General features: G+C 54.0%; 1 protein-coding gene across 8 annotated transcripts in view; it reads left to right on the top strand.

Annotated features, from left to right (window-relative positions):
* Positions 1-16,422, top strand: part of HIPK2 (homeodomain interacting protein kinase 2) — a 182,468-nt gene that overhangs the window by 19,098 nt on the left and 146,948 nt on the right. For 3 of the 8 annotated variants that reach the window (XR_009454725.1, XM_059711950.1, XM_059711949.1), the window contains exon 1: positions 15,067-15,603. The exons of 2 other annotated variants lie outside the window; for them this stretch is intronic. Coding sequence is in view for 4 of the 6 variants with exons in the window: in XM_059711950.1 (XP_059567933.1) it covers positions 15,423-15,603 (181 nt within the window). In the remaining 2 variants the exon portion in view is untranslated. Of the gene's footprint in view, positions 1-7,796; positions 7,947-15,066; positions 15,604-16,422 lie in introns of those variants that run through there. 3 more of the 8 variants (XM_059711956.1, XM_059711952.1, XM_059711957.1) reach the window with 3 other exon arrangements.

The raw sequence follows: 16,422 nt of genomic DNA, 5'->3' as shown, positions 1-16,422 counted from the left end.
TGAATGGGATCCTTTGCACCTGGCTTCTCTCACTTCCTGTTCCCAGGGTCGCCCAGGAGCATGCGTCTTTCACCCTAGCCATCCCCGGGGGCTGAAGTGGTATCTCAGTGTGGTTGCCATCCTCCGGCTTCCATATGTATGCCATTTCCTTCTGCTGCCCACTCTGGCCAGATTTTATGAGGGCAGGCATGGGCTTTTGATTCTAAGTCTGTGGTGCCTACCGCAGTGCCTGGCGAAACTTGGTATTCAGTAAATGCTTAGTGAACGACTGGCCTATTATAGGTCTAGGTCACCTCCACTTCTTAAAGTTAAAACGTGATTTATAAATCAATTTAATTCTAATTTTAATGTTATAAATTAATTTTTATTTTACCCTAGGCAAAACCTAATTAGAGGGCACCTTCCCTTCCCCCCAGGAAAGTCATGTGTGGATCCAAAGCGCCAGATGATACGGCGTTTGTGACGATCTGCGTGACTTTTTCTTACCTTAGAATGAATGCCTGGGAATGGCTGGTACATGTCTAGGAGACTCGTTCTCTTTTTAGGAGGAGGATTTTAGACCCTAAATTTTATTGTTACTGAGACTACTTGGTAACGTATATAAGAGAAATTAGGTAAAGGTGTTCTGGGCCTGGGAATATGGAGTTTGAATGAGATCGATCAACTTATACAGGTGTCCCCCAAAATGTATGCACACTCTAACAAAAGTATTCATTTCTCTAGATTCTTTTAAATTTTGAAAATGAACTATATGTTAATAAACACTGCCTTTATAATTATCCAAAATGTGTGTATACATTTTTTGGAGAATATATATTTGTAAGGTGGTTGTGTGAACAAAGATCACATTTAACAATAGAGAAAAGTGCTATCAAGTAAGATTAGGGTCTCAAGCTAGCCGTAAGAATACTTAAGAGAGCATAGAGAAAGCATATGTGAAGGCAAGGGGTATATGGGTGATCTCTGGACCTCTGCTCAGTTTGCTGTGAACCTAAAACTGAAGAAATATGGCTCAGTGAGAAGTAGGATTTGTTGTACTGAAGATGACTTTGGAGACTCATGGGCTCAATATCTAAAGAAGCCTAGAAAAAGAGTCTTAATAAAATTTTTTAAAAAGAGAGCATATCTGAAATACATATATTTTATAGGAAGAGGGAAATAATTACATGTCAAAAAATAATATTAAGAAATGATTATGTAGCTTTAAAGTCAGTATATGAAGAAGGCTATTTGAAATATAGAAATAGCTGAGGGTGTGTGTGTGTGTGTGTGTGTGTGTGTGTGTGTGTGTAGGCAGCGTGGGCCCTGTCCAGAGATTTAGAGGCTGACAATACTGGATTTTTATATTGCCACCATTTTGTTCAAAATATGTGACTTTTAACATGATTATTACCCTCATGAGGCACGTCTGGGTTCAGGGAAGGAGGAGGAGTGAGAGGTTGATTCATCCACTGATTTGTTCCTTCCTTGGTGATGGAGTCAGGTTGATTTCCCTAGTGTGTGGGCCTGAGAGATGGGGAAGGGAGAGCATGGTTCAAAGAATACGCATTTGCTGTAAGGAAACATTTGTCAGGAAGGAATTAATTAAGAATTGAACTGTACGAAATAGAAGCAATATCTGAAGGGCAGTTGGATTAAAGAATACAGGTAGCAGTGGATTCAGCTTGAACGGATGATTTAAAAGCCACTGGAAGCGGAGTTGATCCAGCTGTGGGAGGATGTGCTCATGCCGAGTCTCTCCAGGCGGGCGGTCCTGGGGGACGGGTTCCTTCGGTCCCGGAGGGGTGCAGGACGAGCACCTTTTGCTGGGACTGCTGGACAGTCGGGTCCCACAGAGCATGGATGGTTGGACGAGGTGACCTTCCCAGTTTCTCCCGAGAGAATGGAGTAGTGCTGGTGTGCTGGAGCGTCTGTTCCTCACCACCCGCAGGAGGCCTTGTCCCAGCGCAGGTGACAGCGTTCATGGAGCATCGAGCATTTGTGCTTCTATCACGGGAGACTTTGGCAGAATCACTACCGCCTTAAACTTGTGAACCGCACGGCCTCTCCCCAGCCTTCGGCCTCTCCCCAGCCTTCGGGTCAGGCCCCTGTCAGCAGCTTTCCCCGTGCTTCCGATGGGGGTCTCAGGAGAATAAACTCGGAAACCAGGACTGGGTCCTAAGCTGGAGCAGACAGCAGCTGGACCTCGAGCGGCCCCCTGCCCCCTGCGGCCCCCTGCAGTCCCCCATCCCCCGTCCCCTCCCTCGCCCCCCTGCGGTCCCCCATCCCCCTCCTCCCTATCCCCCCTGCGGTCCCCCCTCCCCCCGCCCTCTCCCCCCCCCCCGCCCTCTCCTCCCCACCCTCCCGCAGTCCCTGCCTGGCTCCGGGTGGCGCCTGTCCTTGAAGCCAGGTTGAAGCCAGCGGGCAGGGCATGGCCTTCCTGTTCCTTGGTTATTCGGTGCAACCTTTAGTCTAGGAAAAGTGCCAGTCTTCATTTACAAGAATCATATCTCCCTAAATGGGGCAATCTGCTTTAAATGCCTTCTCAACTGGCGCCTTCCCCATCTCACGATTGGTATAATTAAAGGAACAGGCTCACCTTTTAACTGCTTGTACAAGCTAGGTCAGGGTGGGTGGCTGGGGGCCACGTTGGTGTGTGTGTGTGTGTGTGTGTGTGTGCGCGCGCGCAAAGATCAGATTCTCAGATCAAATCCTCGAGCCCTCAAAGTGGTGATTTTCAGGAGTGCTAAGAGTCATAGGTATGCATAAGTTTACCTTTGCTTTTTCCCTATTGGATATTTTTAGAGCAGCCTGGTTACAGTGATACACAGGATTTTGGGATCTTGCTGGAAGAAATGCATGCTGAGCCAAGAGAGATTCTTCTCTCTGCCTGGTCCCCAGACTTTATCACTCATGACACTGGGTGTCTTTCGCCCCTGCTGTTTCCCCCTTTCTCCTCCCGCACGGCCGTCTCAGGTGAGCGCCACGGTGTTCTTCATCACCGAGTCGGCGCTGGTCTGCGAACCATATGACATGTAGTCGTCTTCCGTGGTGGCTGTCCTCTCTGATTTCCGGGTCAGCTGACAAGCCAGCCCCTTTGATTGAGCTCCTTGGGAACCTGGATTTGCATTCCTACCTGCCGCTTGGTTAACCCAGACTCTCCTCCCAGGGCCTGTCTGTGGCTGCTGCTACCCTCGGTCCCAAGGCAGCCGCCGTTTCTGAGCGCTTCTCTCTCAAAAGTCAGTCTTTCAGCAGCATTTGAGGCCACTGTGTGTAGAGCCCTGGGGACAGAGCAGAGAACACACCCAGGCCTTCGGGAGCGTTTGAAGAGGGGCGGGGAGCCTTGGGCAGATGCCCGCCGCGCCCTCCCAAGCACAGATAAAGACGCCCTCTTGTAGGATGTGAACTTGGGGTTGACTTCCTGGTGGTGGGGACAGACTTGTGCGCATGTCCGCCTAGTGTGTCATCCAGGTCCCCTCTGTGACTTAAGCCTGAGCTGCCAGAGTTCAGCCTGCAGCCGTGGCATCGACTAATGTTGGCAGTTCGGGCGTTTTCAGGCTGGAAAGCCCCTCGCGTTTCAGCAGAGCAGGTGCGGCCAGTTCTCCATGTGCTTGGCAGAGTCTGTTGTTTTTGGTTCGTTCTGCCGTGAGGAAATACGGCTCAGTGAGAAATGGGATTTGCTTTGCAGAAGATGACTATGGAGAATCATGTCCTCAAAAAGCAAAAGAGGATGTGAGGGCGATCTGGCTGCGACATCTGTCACCCCATTGATCGCCAGGGTTGATTCGGCTGATCTGGCTGGCTAGGCGGGTGTCCCCCTCCTCCCTCACCAATCCATGTGCGTCCCTCCCGAAGCTGCGCGCTCGGTCGAAGAGGACGACCTTCCCCCCCGAGGAGAGGACCGGTCTTCGGTCAAGGGTATACAAGTAGCTGCGCTCCCCTGCTAGAACCTCCAAACAAGCTCTCAAAAAGCAAAAGAAACCTAAAGATACGGGTCCGGAGGGAGTATTGGGGGTAGCTGTCTAACCCCAGTAAGTTAGCGTTGGGTGCCTGGCTTTTTAGCAGTTCAGAAGCCGGCGGAGCTGATGGTGCAGAGGGAGCGAGATGAGAGTGGAGGTGAGAAAATCGCATGCAGACACCGAGGAATGAGGAGGCTGACAGACGTCACACACCAGGAGGGACCATGCAGAACCCGGCAGTAGGAGCTGCTGGAATATAAAAGAACATACTTTGTTTTGCCGTGTGCAAGACCGATTGGAGAATAAGAGCTCTCTGACGCATTACATTCCAGGTGTCTCCAGGACATCTACGCAAGTGTCCTTGAGGTGCAAGAGGAGCAGACTCAGGGCGGGAAATAACTGGCATTGGGGGCAGAGCAAACGGGGAGGCAGGGAGGACGGAGCCGGAGCCGCAGCGTGGCTTGCACTTCAGTCCCTGTTCAGCCGAAGGAAGCTGTGTCTGTGCGGGAGGGGGTGGGTGAGTGGCGGTTGGAGAACATTTGAAAGAGTTTCTGAGTGTGTGCGTGTGTGCCCATGCGTGTGCCCATGCATGTCTGGTGTCCAAGAGAAAAGGCAACATTGTTAGAAAAGGCAACGCTGTTGCCTATCTGAGAACAGTTGCAATTCAGGGCGGAAACAGTCTTACCTGGTCCAGAGAATATACAAAGTATACTTTTGAAATGGGCTAGTAGCAAGCTCTCCTGCCTCCCTCTCCCTTTCTTCTGTGTCCTTTTGCGGAAGCACAGGAGCAATATGTATAAAGTGATGGAAAATATAGTTCCGAATAGCACTTATCAGAGGTTAACCTTGGAGCCCTCCTGTAGTTCAGGAGAGGATCTGGGCAGCTGCATTTTTGTGGAATGTTTTCAGGAGCATTTGAGTTCTACCTCCTTCAGGCCTTTGTCATTTCTCATTAATCCTTATATCTCCCAAAGTGTGCAGTTCAGTGCCTAGCACCTAACAGTGGTAAAATTAATATGTGTGGTTGACCCAGCAGAAATACATGTTCCTTCATCAATCCATCCATCCATCCATCCAATCAAACAAGGCAACCTTCACCAAACACCCCCAGCTGTTCACTTCCTTCTTATAGGTAGAACTGGTAACATGCCCAGCTCAGAGCAGTTCCTCCCAACACAGGAAGTCATTAGCTCAGACTAATCAGGGCTCAGGAGAGTCAAGAGGGGGAAGGTGGGAGATGGTTGGAGGTGGTGTTGGGGGTGACATCTGAACCAACTCGGGGTTCTGCCAGAGGAGGCAGGAATGGCTATTAGGAAGGCAACTTAGTCTGTCTGCTTCAACATGTTAATTTTTTTACGTTTTACTCTATCATTTTTAAAACTATAGCATATTGGCTACATTTGCAATGGTAATTATTTTAATTGAGTTCGAATCAATTATTTATATCTCACCTTGTTCTATAAATTATGATTTATTTTATGGTGTAAGCACTTATATTACAACTAGAGGCCCAGTGCACAAAAATTTGTGCACTGGGGGGGGGGGGTCCCTCAGCCCGGCCTGTGCCCTCTAGCAGTCTGGGACCCCTTGGGAGATAACGACCTGCTGGCTTAGGCCTGCTCCCGGGTGGCAGAGGGCAGGCCCAACCCCTAGGTGCAGCCCCTGGTCGGGCTCAGAGCAGGGCCAATTGGGGGGTTGGGGCGCCGCCCCCTGTCATGCACAGAGCAGGACGGATTGGGAGGTTGCGATGCCACCCTCAGTTACGCTCAGGGTAGGGCCGATTGGGGGGTTGGGGCACCGCCCCCTGTCACACTCAAGGCAGGGTCGATGGGGAGGTTGTGGCACCACCCCCTGTCACGCACAGAGCAGGGCCAATCAGGGGGTTGGGGTGCTGCCCCCTGTCACGCACACAGCAGGGCCAATCAGGGGGTTGGGGCGCTGCCCCCGTCACGCACACAGCAGGGCCAATCAGGGGGTTGGGGCGTCACCCCCTGTCATGCACAGAGCAGGGACCATCAGGGGGTTGAGGAGCTCCCCCCTGTCACTCACAGAGTAGGGCCGATAGGGGAGTTGGGGCACCGTCCCCTGTCATACACACAGCAGGGCGGATCAGCGGGTTGGGGCGCCGCCCTCTATCACCCACAGAGCAGGGCCGATCAGGGGGTTGGGACGCCGCCACTCTCACACTCAGGGCAGGGCCGATGGGGAGGTTATGGCTCTACCCCGTCACACACAGAGCAGGGCCCGTGGGGGGGCGGGGTTGGGGAGCTCCCCCCTATCAGGCACAGAGCAGGGCTGATCAGGGGGGTGGGGCACCTTCCCCTGTCACGAACAGAGCAGGGTGGATAGAGAGGTTGTGGCCCCGCCCCCTGTCACACACAGAGCCTCAGGGCGATCAGGGGGTTTGGGCGCTGCCCCCTGTCACGCTTATCCCGGTGCCGGGAGGCCTCATGGCTCTGCTGATCCCGGTGCTGGGAGGCATATTACCCTTTTACTATATAGGGTAGAGGCCTGGTGCAAGGGTGGGGCTGGCTGGTTTGCCCTGAAGGGTGTCCTGGATCAGGGTGGGGGTCCCCACTGGGGTGCCTGGCCAGTCTGGGTGAGGGGCTGAGGGCTGTTTTCAGGCTGGGGGTGACTGAAGCTCCCAACTGCTCCTTTTTTTCTTTTTTTATTCTGGGCCAGCTTTAGCTTGAGGCTTGGCTCCAGCTCTTAGGCTTCTGCTGCTGAAAGTAGGTTTCTGGCTTTTGCTTACAATGTTGCGAATCTGCTGGCTCAAGTCCAGCGGTATTTGTTACAGAGTTTCTTAAACTGCCCGATCAGAGGCCTGCAGCCGCAGGTGGGGAACGTTGGTTTCCTCCATCACTGAGGCAACCAAGACTCATGTTAGTTTCAAGCTGCCTGGCTGCCGGCCGCCATCTTGGCTGGCAGTTAATTTGCATATCTCATTGATTAGCCAATGAAAAGGGTAGCGGTCGTACGCCAATTACCATGTTTCTCTTTTATTAGTGTAGATAACCAATACAATACAAAGGGATTTAAGAACCAGACCAGGAAAATGGAAATAAATATGAAAGTTCAGAGCCGGGAGGAAAAGAATCTTCAGATACACAGTCGGCAAGACCCCACATGACTTCAGCTGAGCTTCACATTGAACCTGGAGCTTCCTGGGATCACAGGGGAGGGGTGTGGTCACTTCAGTAATTCCTGCTCCAGAGGAGGCACACCCAGTCCTCAAGAGAAGCAGTGTTTTCGTTCTTTTAGACTAAATTTCCTTTTACCTAGGAAGACTGCGTGGTGTTGCAAGCAGGGTGCTCAATAGCCCCAGAGCCAATGGAAACTGGTTCCGACAGCCTTTCCCACAGCAGTCCTCCTTGGAACCTGAAGGCAAAACATCAGAGTGCAACGCAGACCGGGATTGTCCAGAGGCCGGAACGACAGGTCTAAGCACTTAGCTTTCTGCTGGTGTGGTTGGCTGCAGCGCTAGAACCCAAGCACCAGAACTGCTGACCTGCCTGTGCACCAGGCAGTCTTTACAGCCGTTATTTCCTTTAGCTGGCGCATGTGTGTATGCGGGTGTGGGCAGGCATGTGTGTGCCCGCACACCCTCATGTACTCATGTACTACTGTGGGTCTAGGAAGAGGCAGTTGGAGGTTCTGTCCCATGGCCCGCCATCGTGTGTCGTATTGTCGCTCACTGACAGGGGCATTAGAATTGACCTGGTACGGTTGACACCATCTGTAGAAATTAAGGGCTCTGTTTGAAACGCTCACAAAGGAGAGTTCTATTTTTGTAAATAGGATAATTGGGTGGAAAACTGTGCTAATATCTGTCTTTATTTAACCACTCCCAGGGACAAGCCTCTGTTAAAACCACCAGGCCATACCAAGAAACCAGCACTTACCCAGCGACAGTGCCATCCATATGCGGGCTAAGCAGTGAGAAGGAGTGGGGGCGTCAAGGGCCAGACCATCCCGGTCCATGTTACTGTCCCGAGTGTGTGAGCGGAGGTGAGAATGAGCAGGTGGACAGAGGCAGGCAGTGTGGAGAGGGGAGTGGTCGCTGACACCGGCACCGGCTGCCAGGGGTGCTATGTGGGGAGAGGTCCTAGAAGAGGATTTGGGGACATGTCAAATGAGATTGTGTCCTGATAGGAGTGACATTTATTCTGAATGACCTTGGACAACTTGTCCCTGTGCAGATTAGAGGTGTGATCGGCGGCAGAACAGCATGGATTGCTATACAGTGTGTACAGTACCAGAGGAGGGGGGAGGGGGGGAAGCAGAAGGAACAAGCATTTATAGAGCTCCTACTGTGTACAGGCATATCACAAAATGGTTAGGAGTGTGGCTTTACAATCAAAGAGGCCTGGCTCTAGGAGCTAAATGCATGTTTCTTCATTCAGAAATAGGAACAATGAAGGTACCTTACCCCACATTCGCTGGGAGGTGTCAGAACAGCATCGGCGCTCAGTCAGTGTTAGTTACTGGAACGGTGGCCACCAGTCGGTCTGTCTTAACATACTGTGAGGTGAATCTCATGCTCCCCATTTTACAGATAGGTAAACTGAGGCCTAAGGAGGTTAGCTACCTTGTCCAGTATCTTCCATCTGGTTAGTGTCAAAGCTGGGATTCCAACCAGGTTTTCAGGCCCTGGAGCCTGTTGGTGGGTCTCGGTCCCACGCTGCCTGCATTTACCGTTAACGCTCTGGTACCTTCTAACTCCGACGCGGGCTGTGGCGCCTTTCTGGGTGCTCTGTGCTGGCGGACAGCTTTCTGCGTGATGAGCTCGGGCAGCGATTGGTATGGCGATTGGGAGGCCCAGCCTCTGTGTTAGGGAGTCTGTTCTGGGGGGTGTTTTCCCATTTGCGTCTGCCATGCTGCCTGGAGACCATCCCTGTGTGAGGAGGGGTTCGGCCAGGCCAGCGTGGAGGACTTCGCCCTGTATCTCGTGAGCGTGTCTGCTGTGACAGTTTTCCTCTTGCACTTCCTTTAACATCAAGGTTTTTGGTTTGGGGTCTGGACCTCGTTAATCTAGTACAGTGGCCTGAAGTGACTGGGTGTGTAATGGATATAGCCTTATGTGGTCTACGCTTCTGCTGGGGTCACCACCTGCTCCCACAAGCTGAGTAGCCAGTGGCTCCTCACAGATCTTTTCATATTAATGGAATAACGGAGGACAGATGGCGCGCCAGGAGGACGGCTTTGAGGGCCTCTTAGGGGTTGAATTGTGTGCTCTCCCTTTCCCCCTTGCCCCCCCCCGCCCCCCCCCCCCCGGCCAAGCTTATATGTTGGTGCCCTAACCTCCAGTACCTCAGAATGTGACCTTATTTGGATATAGGGCCACTGCAGATATAATTACATAGTTAACATGAGTTCATGCTGACGTGGGACCCTAGTCCCTTATGACCGGTGTCTTTATAGAAGGGGAAACATGGACACAGACACACACACAGAACTTCATGTGAAGATGAAGCCAGAGACCAGGGTAATGCACCTGCAATCCATGGAACACAGAAGCTGGGGAAGAGCAGGGGACCGATTCTCCCTCCCAGCCTCAGAAGGCACCCCCCTGAAGACACCTCGATCTTGAACTTGTAGCCTCCAGGCGTGTGGGCTGAAGCATTTCTGTGTGCCACCCGCTTCTGGTGTGTGGCACAGCAGCAAACTAAGGCGGGGCTCACGGAGACATGGTGGCTCATCCACCCCGACGAGAAGCGAGAGTCACTCGCAAGCTCTGGCCCGGGTTCCGCTGGCCCGTGGGGGTGCACGGGAGGCTGAGAGCAGGCGGCGGGAGGAAGAGGAGCAGCACAGGCGAGCAGACCCACCTGGGAAGAAGGGGAGCGTGGAAGGGATGAGTGACCGTCCACCCGGGTTCCTCAGGGACAGCATCTGTCCATTGGGGTTGGGAATCTGTTTGGTGCAGGACCACAAGGTAACTTACAAAGGAAAAGCCGCCGGCAAGTTTAACTTCCCCCGTCTAGAACCTTCTGTCCTGAGGATAATGTTCTGAGCCTCTCTCTCCCGATGGCAGCCACTCGCTGCATGTGGTCGTTAAGCCTCGGAATATGGCTGGTGCGGCTGGGGAACTTCGTTTTTCATGTTTTCATTTAGCTTTAATCGCCACTTGTGGCGAACGGCCACCGCATTGGACCCTGGATCTAGAGCACGAGGACAGCAGTGCGCTCGGGTCCAAGGGGAACACGGTGTGCTCCCCCCACCCCCAAACTTACACGTTGGTGTCCTAACCTCCAGGACCTCAGAATGTGACCTTATTTGCATTAGGGTCATTGCAGATATAATGACAGTTAAAATGAGTTCATGCTGATGTGGGACCCTAGACCAGGGGTGGGCAAACTTTTTGACTCGAGGGCCACAATGGGTTCTTAAACTGGACCGGAGGGCCGGAACAAAAGCATGGATGGAGTGTTTGTGTGAACTAATATAAATTCAAAGTAAACATCATTACATCAAAGGGTAAGGTCTTTTTTTTTTTAGTTTTATTCATTTCAAACGGGCCGGATCCGGCCCGCGGGCCGTAGTTTGCCCACGGCTGCCCTAGACCCTTATGACCAGTGTCCTTATAGAGGGGGAAACAGGGACACACACACACACACACACACACACACACACGCGCGCGCGCGCGCACGCGCAGAGGTGCCGGGGTTTTGATTGAGCGTGGGCGGCAGGGCACCTGGTCCCCTGGGTTTGCTAGTGCGCATGTACGTGCCCTTGTCCTCGGCTAACGGGGCTCTGGGGGGAGCAGGAGTGAAGTGACGCGAGCAGGATTTCCTAGGCGTTTTACTAAAAAGATGCTCCCTGCGGGCTTTGTTGGCCATTGCTTGTCGGGGCCCGGATTGTCTGAGTTCAGTGGTCAGGAGGGAGCTGGGGCCAATGGTGATGTGAGGAGGGAGTGGGGAGCCGGGTCTTGGGTCCCGTGGCTGCGGGGACACTCAGGGGTGTGTGCTGGCCCCGGAGCACCTGCGGGGCCTTGCCTCCCAATGTCAGGAGCGTGGGACGCCCAGGTTAGACGCCTTCTTTGAAGGCAGGAGGGTCGCCTGGGGGATGTTTTGTCCCAGAGGTGGCTGTAAATGCTGCTGGAGCCCAAGCCCCGTGGTCGGGAGTGGCCGGAGGAGGCTGTTTGGAGCGCACGGGGCAGTTTTATCGGGGAAGGGAGCCCCGTTGGGCACTGTTGGCCGCAGTTTCACGCTGCGGAAGAGCAAGTCCCTGAGACGGGACAGCCCGGGACAAATGACCCTTGTCACTGTGTCCCCACCGACTCTGGCGCAGTGGCCCGTATAATTTAGAATTTGTTTCTTTTTCCAGCTCTACTTAGTTATCATTCTGATTTCACAGAGAAGTAAATGGCTCAGCAAGTCTTAGGATTTTTCTAAACGCTGAGGCGAGCGAGGGGTGTGGGGCCGAGCCCTTTGTGTCAGCTTGGTGTCTGCCCCTCCGTGCCCCCTCCATCCGCATGCTGGGCTCTCCCCGGTGCTGGGCTCTCCCCGTGCAGGGCGTGTCCTGGGAGGAAGCAGCGATTCCCGAGCTGAGCGGTGAGCAGGCGGGTGTCGGCCTGAGTTCTGGGTCTCCGAGGGCAGGGTTTTAGGTGAGAAGAGAGGCTGAGGGAAGCCTGCTTGTCCACCTTCAGCACATCTGGTAGCTCGCCACGTGCATGGCCCGCCTCCTGCTCGGGGGCGTGGGGACATCGATGAGAGCGAGCGCTAATAGTAGCTAACGCTCGTGTGGATCGCATGACAGTGTGGAAGCCCATTGAAGCATGAGGCTCTCTTCTCCAAAAACTTAGAAACCCATCGCAGAGGAAATTAAACCAAGTAGCACCATGGCAGGCGATTCAAGGTAATACGTGACAACCCCATCAGGAGGGACAGAGAGAAGCCCGAGGTCCACCGGGTCTCTGCTTGGTCTGGTCTGGAAGGATGGCCCTGGTCTGGACGGAGCCTGAGGCTGCTGCAGGCCGCGGTGCGGGAGGCGCGGGGGCAGTGGGCGGCTACCTTGGAATGCCTGGAACACGTTACAGGTCACAGGTTTTTCCATTTGAATGTAATTATTGGACGTGGTGGCTGGTAGTGGCCGTCAGCAGATGGAGAGTTCAGAGGAACTGCACTGAAATAATGAATAATTTGCAGGAGCCCGGTGTCAGCGTGCCTTCTCGTTCCAGCAGAATCCACGCAAAGAGCAGCTCACAGCCCATCTGCTCTGCTCGTCCTGGCTCCAGCTCTGATCTAATAACCTCCCTGCGACCGGTCCGGGTGACCTCTTCATCCATCCACCCCCTTCCCCCTTTCTTCCATGTGTCAAGCGTCTCGGCCGCTGCTTGCGGGGAAGGACATAACTAGTAGTGGGTGGGGTTGGCCTGGGTTCAGCGAGCATGTTCTGAGTCTAGGACAGGGCCTCAGGGAGTGTGCGAAGGACGAGATGGATTCTAGCCCCCAAGTTCATGAGGACTTAGACCAGTGGGCCCTGGAGACTTCCGTGGAGAGGGAAAGTGTGTGGAAGGTAAGCAGGGCATCTAGCTAGCTCTGATCCCTGGGAGAATGGTGATGAAAGTGCAGTCATGGGGAAAAGGGGGGACAGGAGGAGGAGGAGGTTTGTGGGGTGGGGAACAGGGTAGTGACTTCAGTTTGAGACAGACATCCCTGTGGAGACATTAAGCAGGCGCTCCGAAGACCTCCAACGTAGAGGACTCAGCACCCCGTAGTGACAGTGGGGATTCTTCTGGCCCAGCTGTCCTTCCCTCCCCCGCTCCAGTGGTCCCCGAAGAGTCATTTCCTATGAGGGAGTTTCTCCGCCGCCTCCTCGCCCCGGAACGCCTAACCCAGAGCTGAGTAGTTCAGAAGCTCTGAGGGTCCTGGGGACAGTGGCACCCTGTGAGACTCTCAGAGCACCGCGGGGCGGGAGAGGAATTCGGGGACCTGCAGGGCGTGGGAGTGTCACTGTGAGTGATCTCCCGGCTGGCTGGGCCGGCTGGAGGCTGGCATTTGAAGGTTGGTGACCACCTGCTGACCTCAGTGCCCCAACTGCGGGAGCCCCACCCGCCTTTTGATTCCGTGCTCATGGCAGTGCTTGTCTCTGTAACACGCGAGGGGCCAGCGTCCCACCAGCCCGGCCGCCTTGGTTGGGCAGGTCGGTGGCCCGCCGTGAAGCGCCACTTGGTCATCTGGACACGGCAGGGCCTTGCTAGATGCCCGTTAGCGTGACTTCGAACACCAGTGTTTTATGTCAGTGAGTGGCTCTCTGTCCAGGGAGTGCTGTTTCCCCACAGAAACCATTCTTTACTTGCTAGCCTCTTGGCAAGAACGGGTGGTGAGGGGGCAGTGTGGCCTCTGGGGGCAGCGCCCCGAGCTGAAATCCTCTCTCACGCCAGGCCAGCTGTGTGGCTCTGGGCAGCCAGCTAGTCCCTGCTAATCCTCCTGTCCTCGCCTGTAAAAAGGGGATGAGAATATGCATTTCATGGATGATGATATGTATCAAGCATCTACCACTGTGCCGTTTTTTAGACAATTTTTTGAGATATAATCCCCTAAGTTTTGCCCTCTGAAGGGTACAATTTATTGGGTTTTTGTATATTCACAAAATTGTGCAATAATTACTACTGTCTAATCCCAGAACATTTCCCTCACCCCCAGACCCTATATCCATTGGCAGTCACTCCCTGTTGCCCCCCCCAACCCCGCCTCCCCCGGCCATTCTCTAATGACTAACGGTGATGAGCATTTTTCTTGTGCTTATTGGCCGTTTGTATCTCCTTTGGAGAAATGTCTATTCAAATTCTTTGCTCATTTTAAAAGCGAGGTTATTTGTCTCTTTATTGTTGAGCTGTAAGAATCCTTAGTATAGTGTGGATACTGTGCCTGGCTTTTCTACAGGCAGCGACCAGTGTGAGCTTCTGCTCCCGGGTTTCTCCCAGACGCCTGCATCGCCTTTCAGGAGGCCTCTAGAGCTCATTGCCCGGCACGGAAGCCCCGGTGCCCTGAGTTCTAAGCCCTTATATCTTGTCCAGAGCTCTTAGCACAGAGCCCTGAGCCATTCTGATCTTGCAGCCCAAGTCTGGGGCAGAATCCATGGGGGCAGTGGTGATTTCTAAGTCTTGGTTTTTCCAGAGGGAGGACTTGGGGGTAATGGTGCAGCTTTTTTTCCCCCCCTTTTCTTTTTTCTGCTGCTGCTGCACCAGGATATCCTCCATCCTGGTCTGCGGGCACCTGGATTGGGGGCTGAGGGCGTTGGCGTCTTTCCACAGTGCCACTGCCAAGATGAGTAACATATTTTCCAAGAGCGATCTGGCACTTCTAAGTCATATATTAAAATGCCCAAGGAAAATCATGGATCTATTTTAAAGGAGAAGGACGTTTTATGGGAAACCCTCGAAGCTGCTTGGAAGACCTGGGAAGTGTTCTGTTCTGAGGCCTTGCTCAGTGTCGCTCTGTACTTTCTGCCCCTTGGTCCTTGCGGGCGGCATCCTGTCTCCATCCCTCCCACCTGGTGTGTATAACCTCCCTCAGGGTCAGCAGGTCTCCTGCCCTCCCAGGAGCCTGCCAGCAGCACCGCTGTAGGTCGAGCCTCTTCCTGCCCAGGAGGGTGGGGAGGTGCCTGCAGAGACGTGAAGGCCTGGGCCAGGCAGGCTGGACCGCCCACTAGAGAGCCATCCCCACGCATCTGTGAAACAGTCAAGCCACAGACCTGCCCGAAAGACTGGGCCTTTTCTTCTGTGTGGATTTCAAGGATCATGGACAGATATGTTTATTCTTCATCTTAAGCCAGTCAAGGCAGTTTAAAATATATATATAGTTAAACTAATTTTAGAGAGAAAGAGAGACAGAGAGAGAGATAGAAACATCAACGATGAGAAAGAATTACTGATCAGCTGCCTCCTGCACGCCCCGTTCTGGGGATCGAGCCTGAAACCCGGGCATGTGCCCCGACCAGGAATTGAACCATGACCTCCTGGTCCATAGGTCGAGGCTCAACCACTGGGCCACGTCGGTGGAGCTGCATCCCTTGCTGCCCGGGGAAACTTGTTGGGAGGACAACGCCAGCCCGGTGGCATGTGGCTGGTGCTTACTGGTCTTTCAAGGGCAGGAGGCACCTCTCGGTGTTTCTACAGGAGTGAGTGTCCGCAGTGCAACTCCCTCTGGCTCCTGTTGCTCCTCTGACCGTGCGGACCTGCCGCTACCCGGCTGCCGTCTTGATTTCCTGGAAAAGCCCGGCTCCTTTGGTCTGTGATGGAGCAGCGAGTCACCACAGGACTTCTGTCTTCTCTGCAGAAGTCTTCCTCGCCTCGCCAACCCATCACCCGTCCTCAGACGCGCTTGTGTGGCTTTGCAGTGTGTACCCCCGCCTGGGAGTTCAGTCCAGGGCCCTCACAGGAAGCTCAGCCATGCGTTCCCCACCAGCTCGCAGGGGCCACCTGCTGATCCAGGCACCAGTTGCATCGGTGGTGGGCCTGGCTGCTTTCCTGGGCGCCCGTCCATGCCGTCTCAGCCCTCGCTCTGGAACGTGTCAGGACTCACAGGCGACAGGCCCCGCAGGACCAGCCTCTTCGATATCTTCCTCGTCTGGTGCTCCCCGATGGCTCGGGGCCCTCGCCCCTTCCAGGTTCTCGCTGCCAGCTTCTCGCGGGCGCGGTTAGGAGCACAGTCCGTGGACGGTGGTACGTAACTCGACCCGGGGCTTGACCAGCAGCGCAGACAGCTTCGCCGTGGCGAGGGGACAGTCGGAGGGGGTGCCAGCGTGCACCCTGGGGCAGCTGCGTGCGCACAGAGAGCCTCTTCATCTGGCACCAGTGGGCACTGCCAGACCTCGTCTGCCATGCCAGGTGCTGGCTCGTTCTCCGGGACGACGCGAGGCTAAGCATGCGGCTGGCACCGAGCGAGTCACAGCTTCTCTCATTTATTTACCTCGAGTCAAACAAACCCTGCCTCCCGCTTTGGATGTAGACGGTGGTGTTTCACAGAACGGCAGAAGGGCTGCCGTTTCACAGAGCGGCCCTGTGGGCTCCGACTGGGACCACTGTGTGGTGCGACTCTCGGGGACTTCAGGAGATCACGCAGGAAAACAGCGCGGTGGCTTCTCAAAACGTTACACCTGGCATTACCCCCCCCCCAGCCCCAAGCAGTTCCTCTCTTAGGTCTTCACCCAACAGAAACGCAAACATTTGTCCACACAGACTCCTGCACAGGATTTTGTAGTGGCCTTGTTCATAACAGCCGAAAAATAGAAACAACCCCAGTGTCCACCAGCTAATGAGAGAATAAACTGGCCCGGCCGGCGTGGCGTAGTGGTTCAGCATCAACCTATGAACCAGGAGGTCACGGTTCAGTTCCCAGTCAGGGCACGTGCCCAGGTTGCTAGCTGGATCCCCAGTGTAGGGCGTGCAGGAGGCAGCCGATCAATGATTCTCTCTCATCGTTGATGTTTCTATCTCTCCCTCTCCCTTCCTCTCTGAAGTCAATAAAAATACTTTTTTTTA

The sequence above is a fragment of the Myotis daubentonii genome, chromosome 10 (assembly GCF_963259705.1).
Source record: "Myotis daubentonii chromosome 10, mMyoDau2.1, whole genome shotgun sequence".
NCBI classification, from domain to species: Eukaryota; Metazoa; Chordata; class Mammalia; order Chiroptera; family Vespertilionidae; genus Myotis; species Myotis daubentonii.
This window is presented reverse-complemented; position numbering and strand designations above follow the sequence as displayed.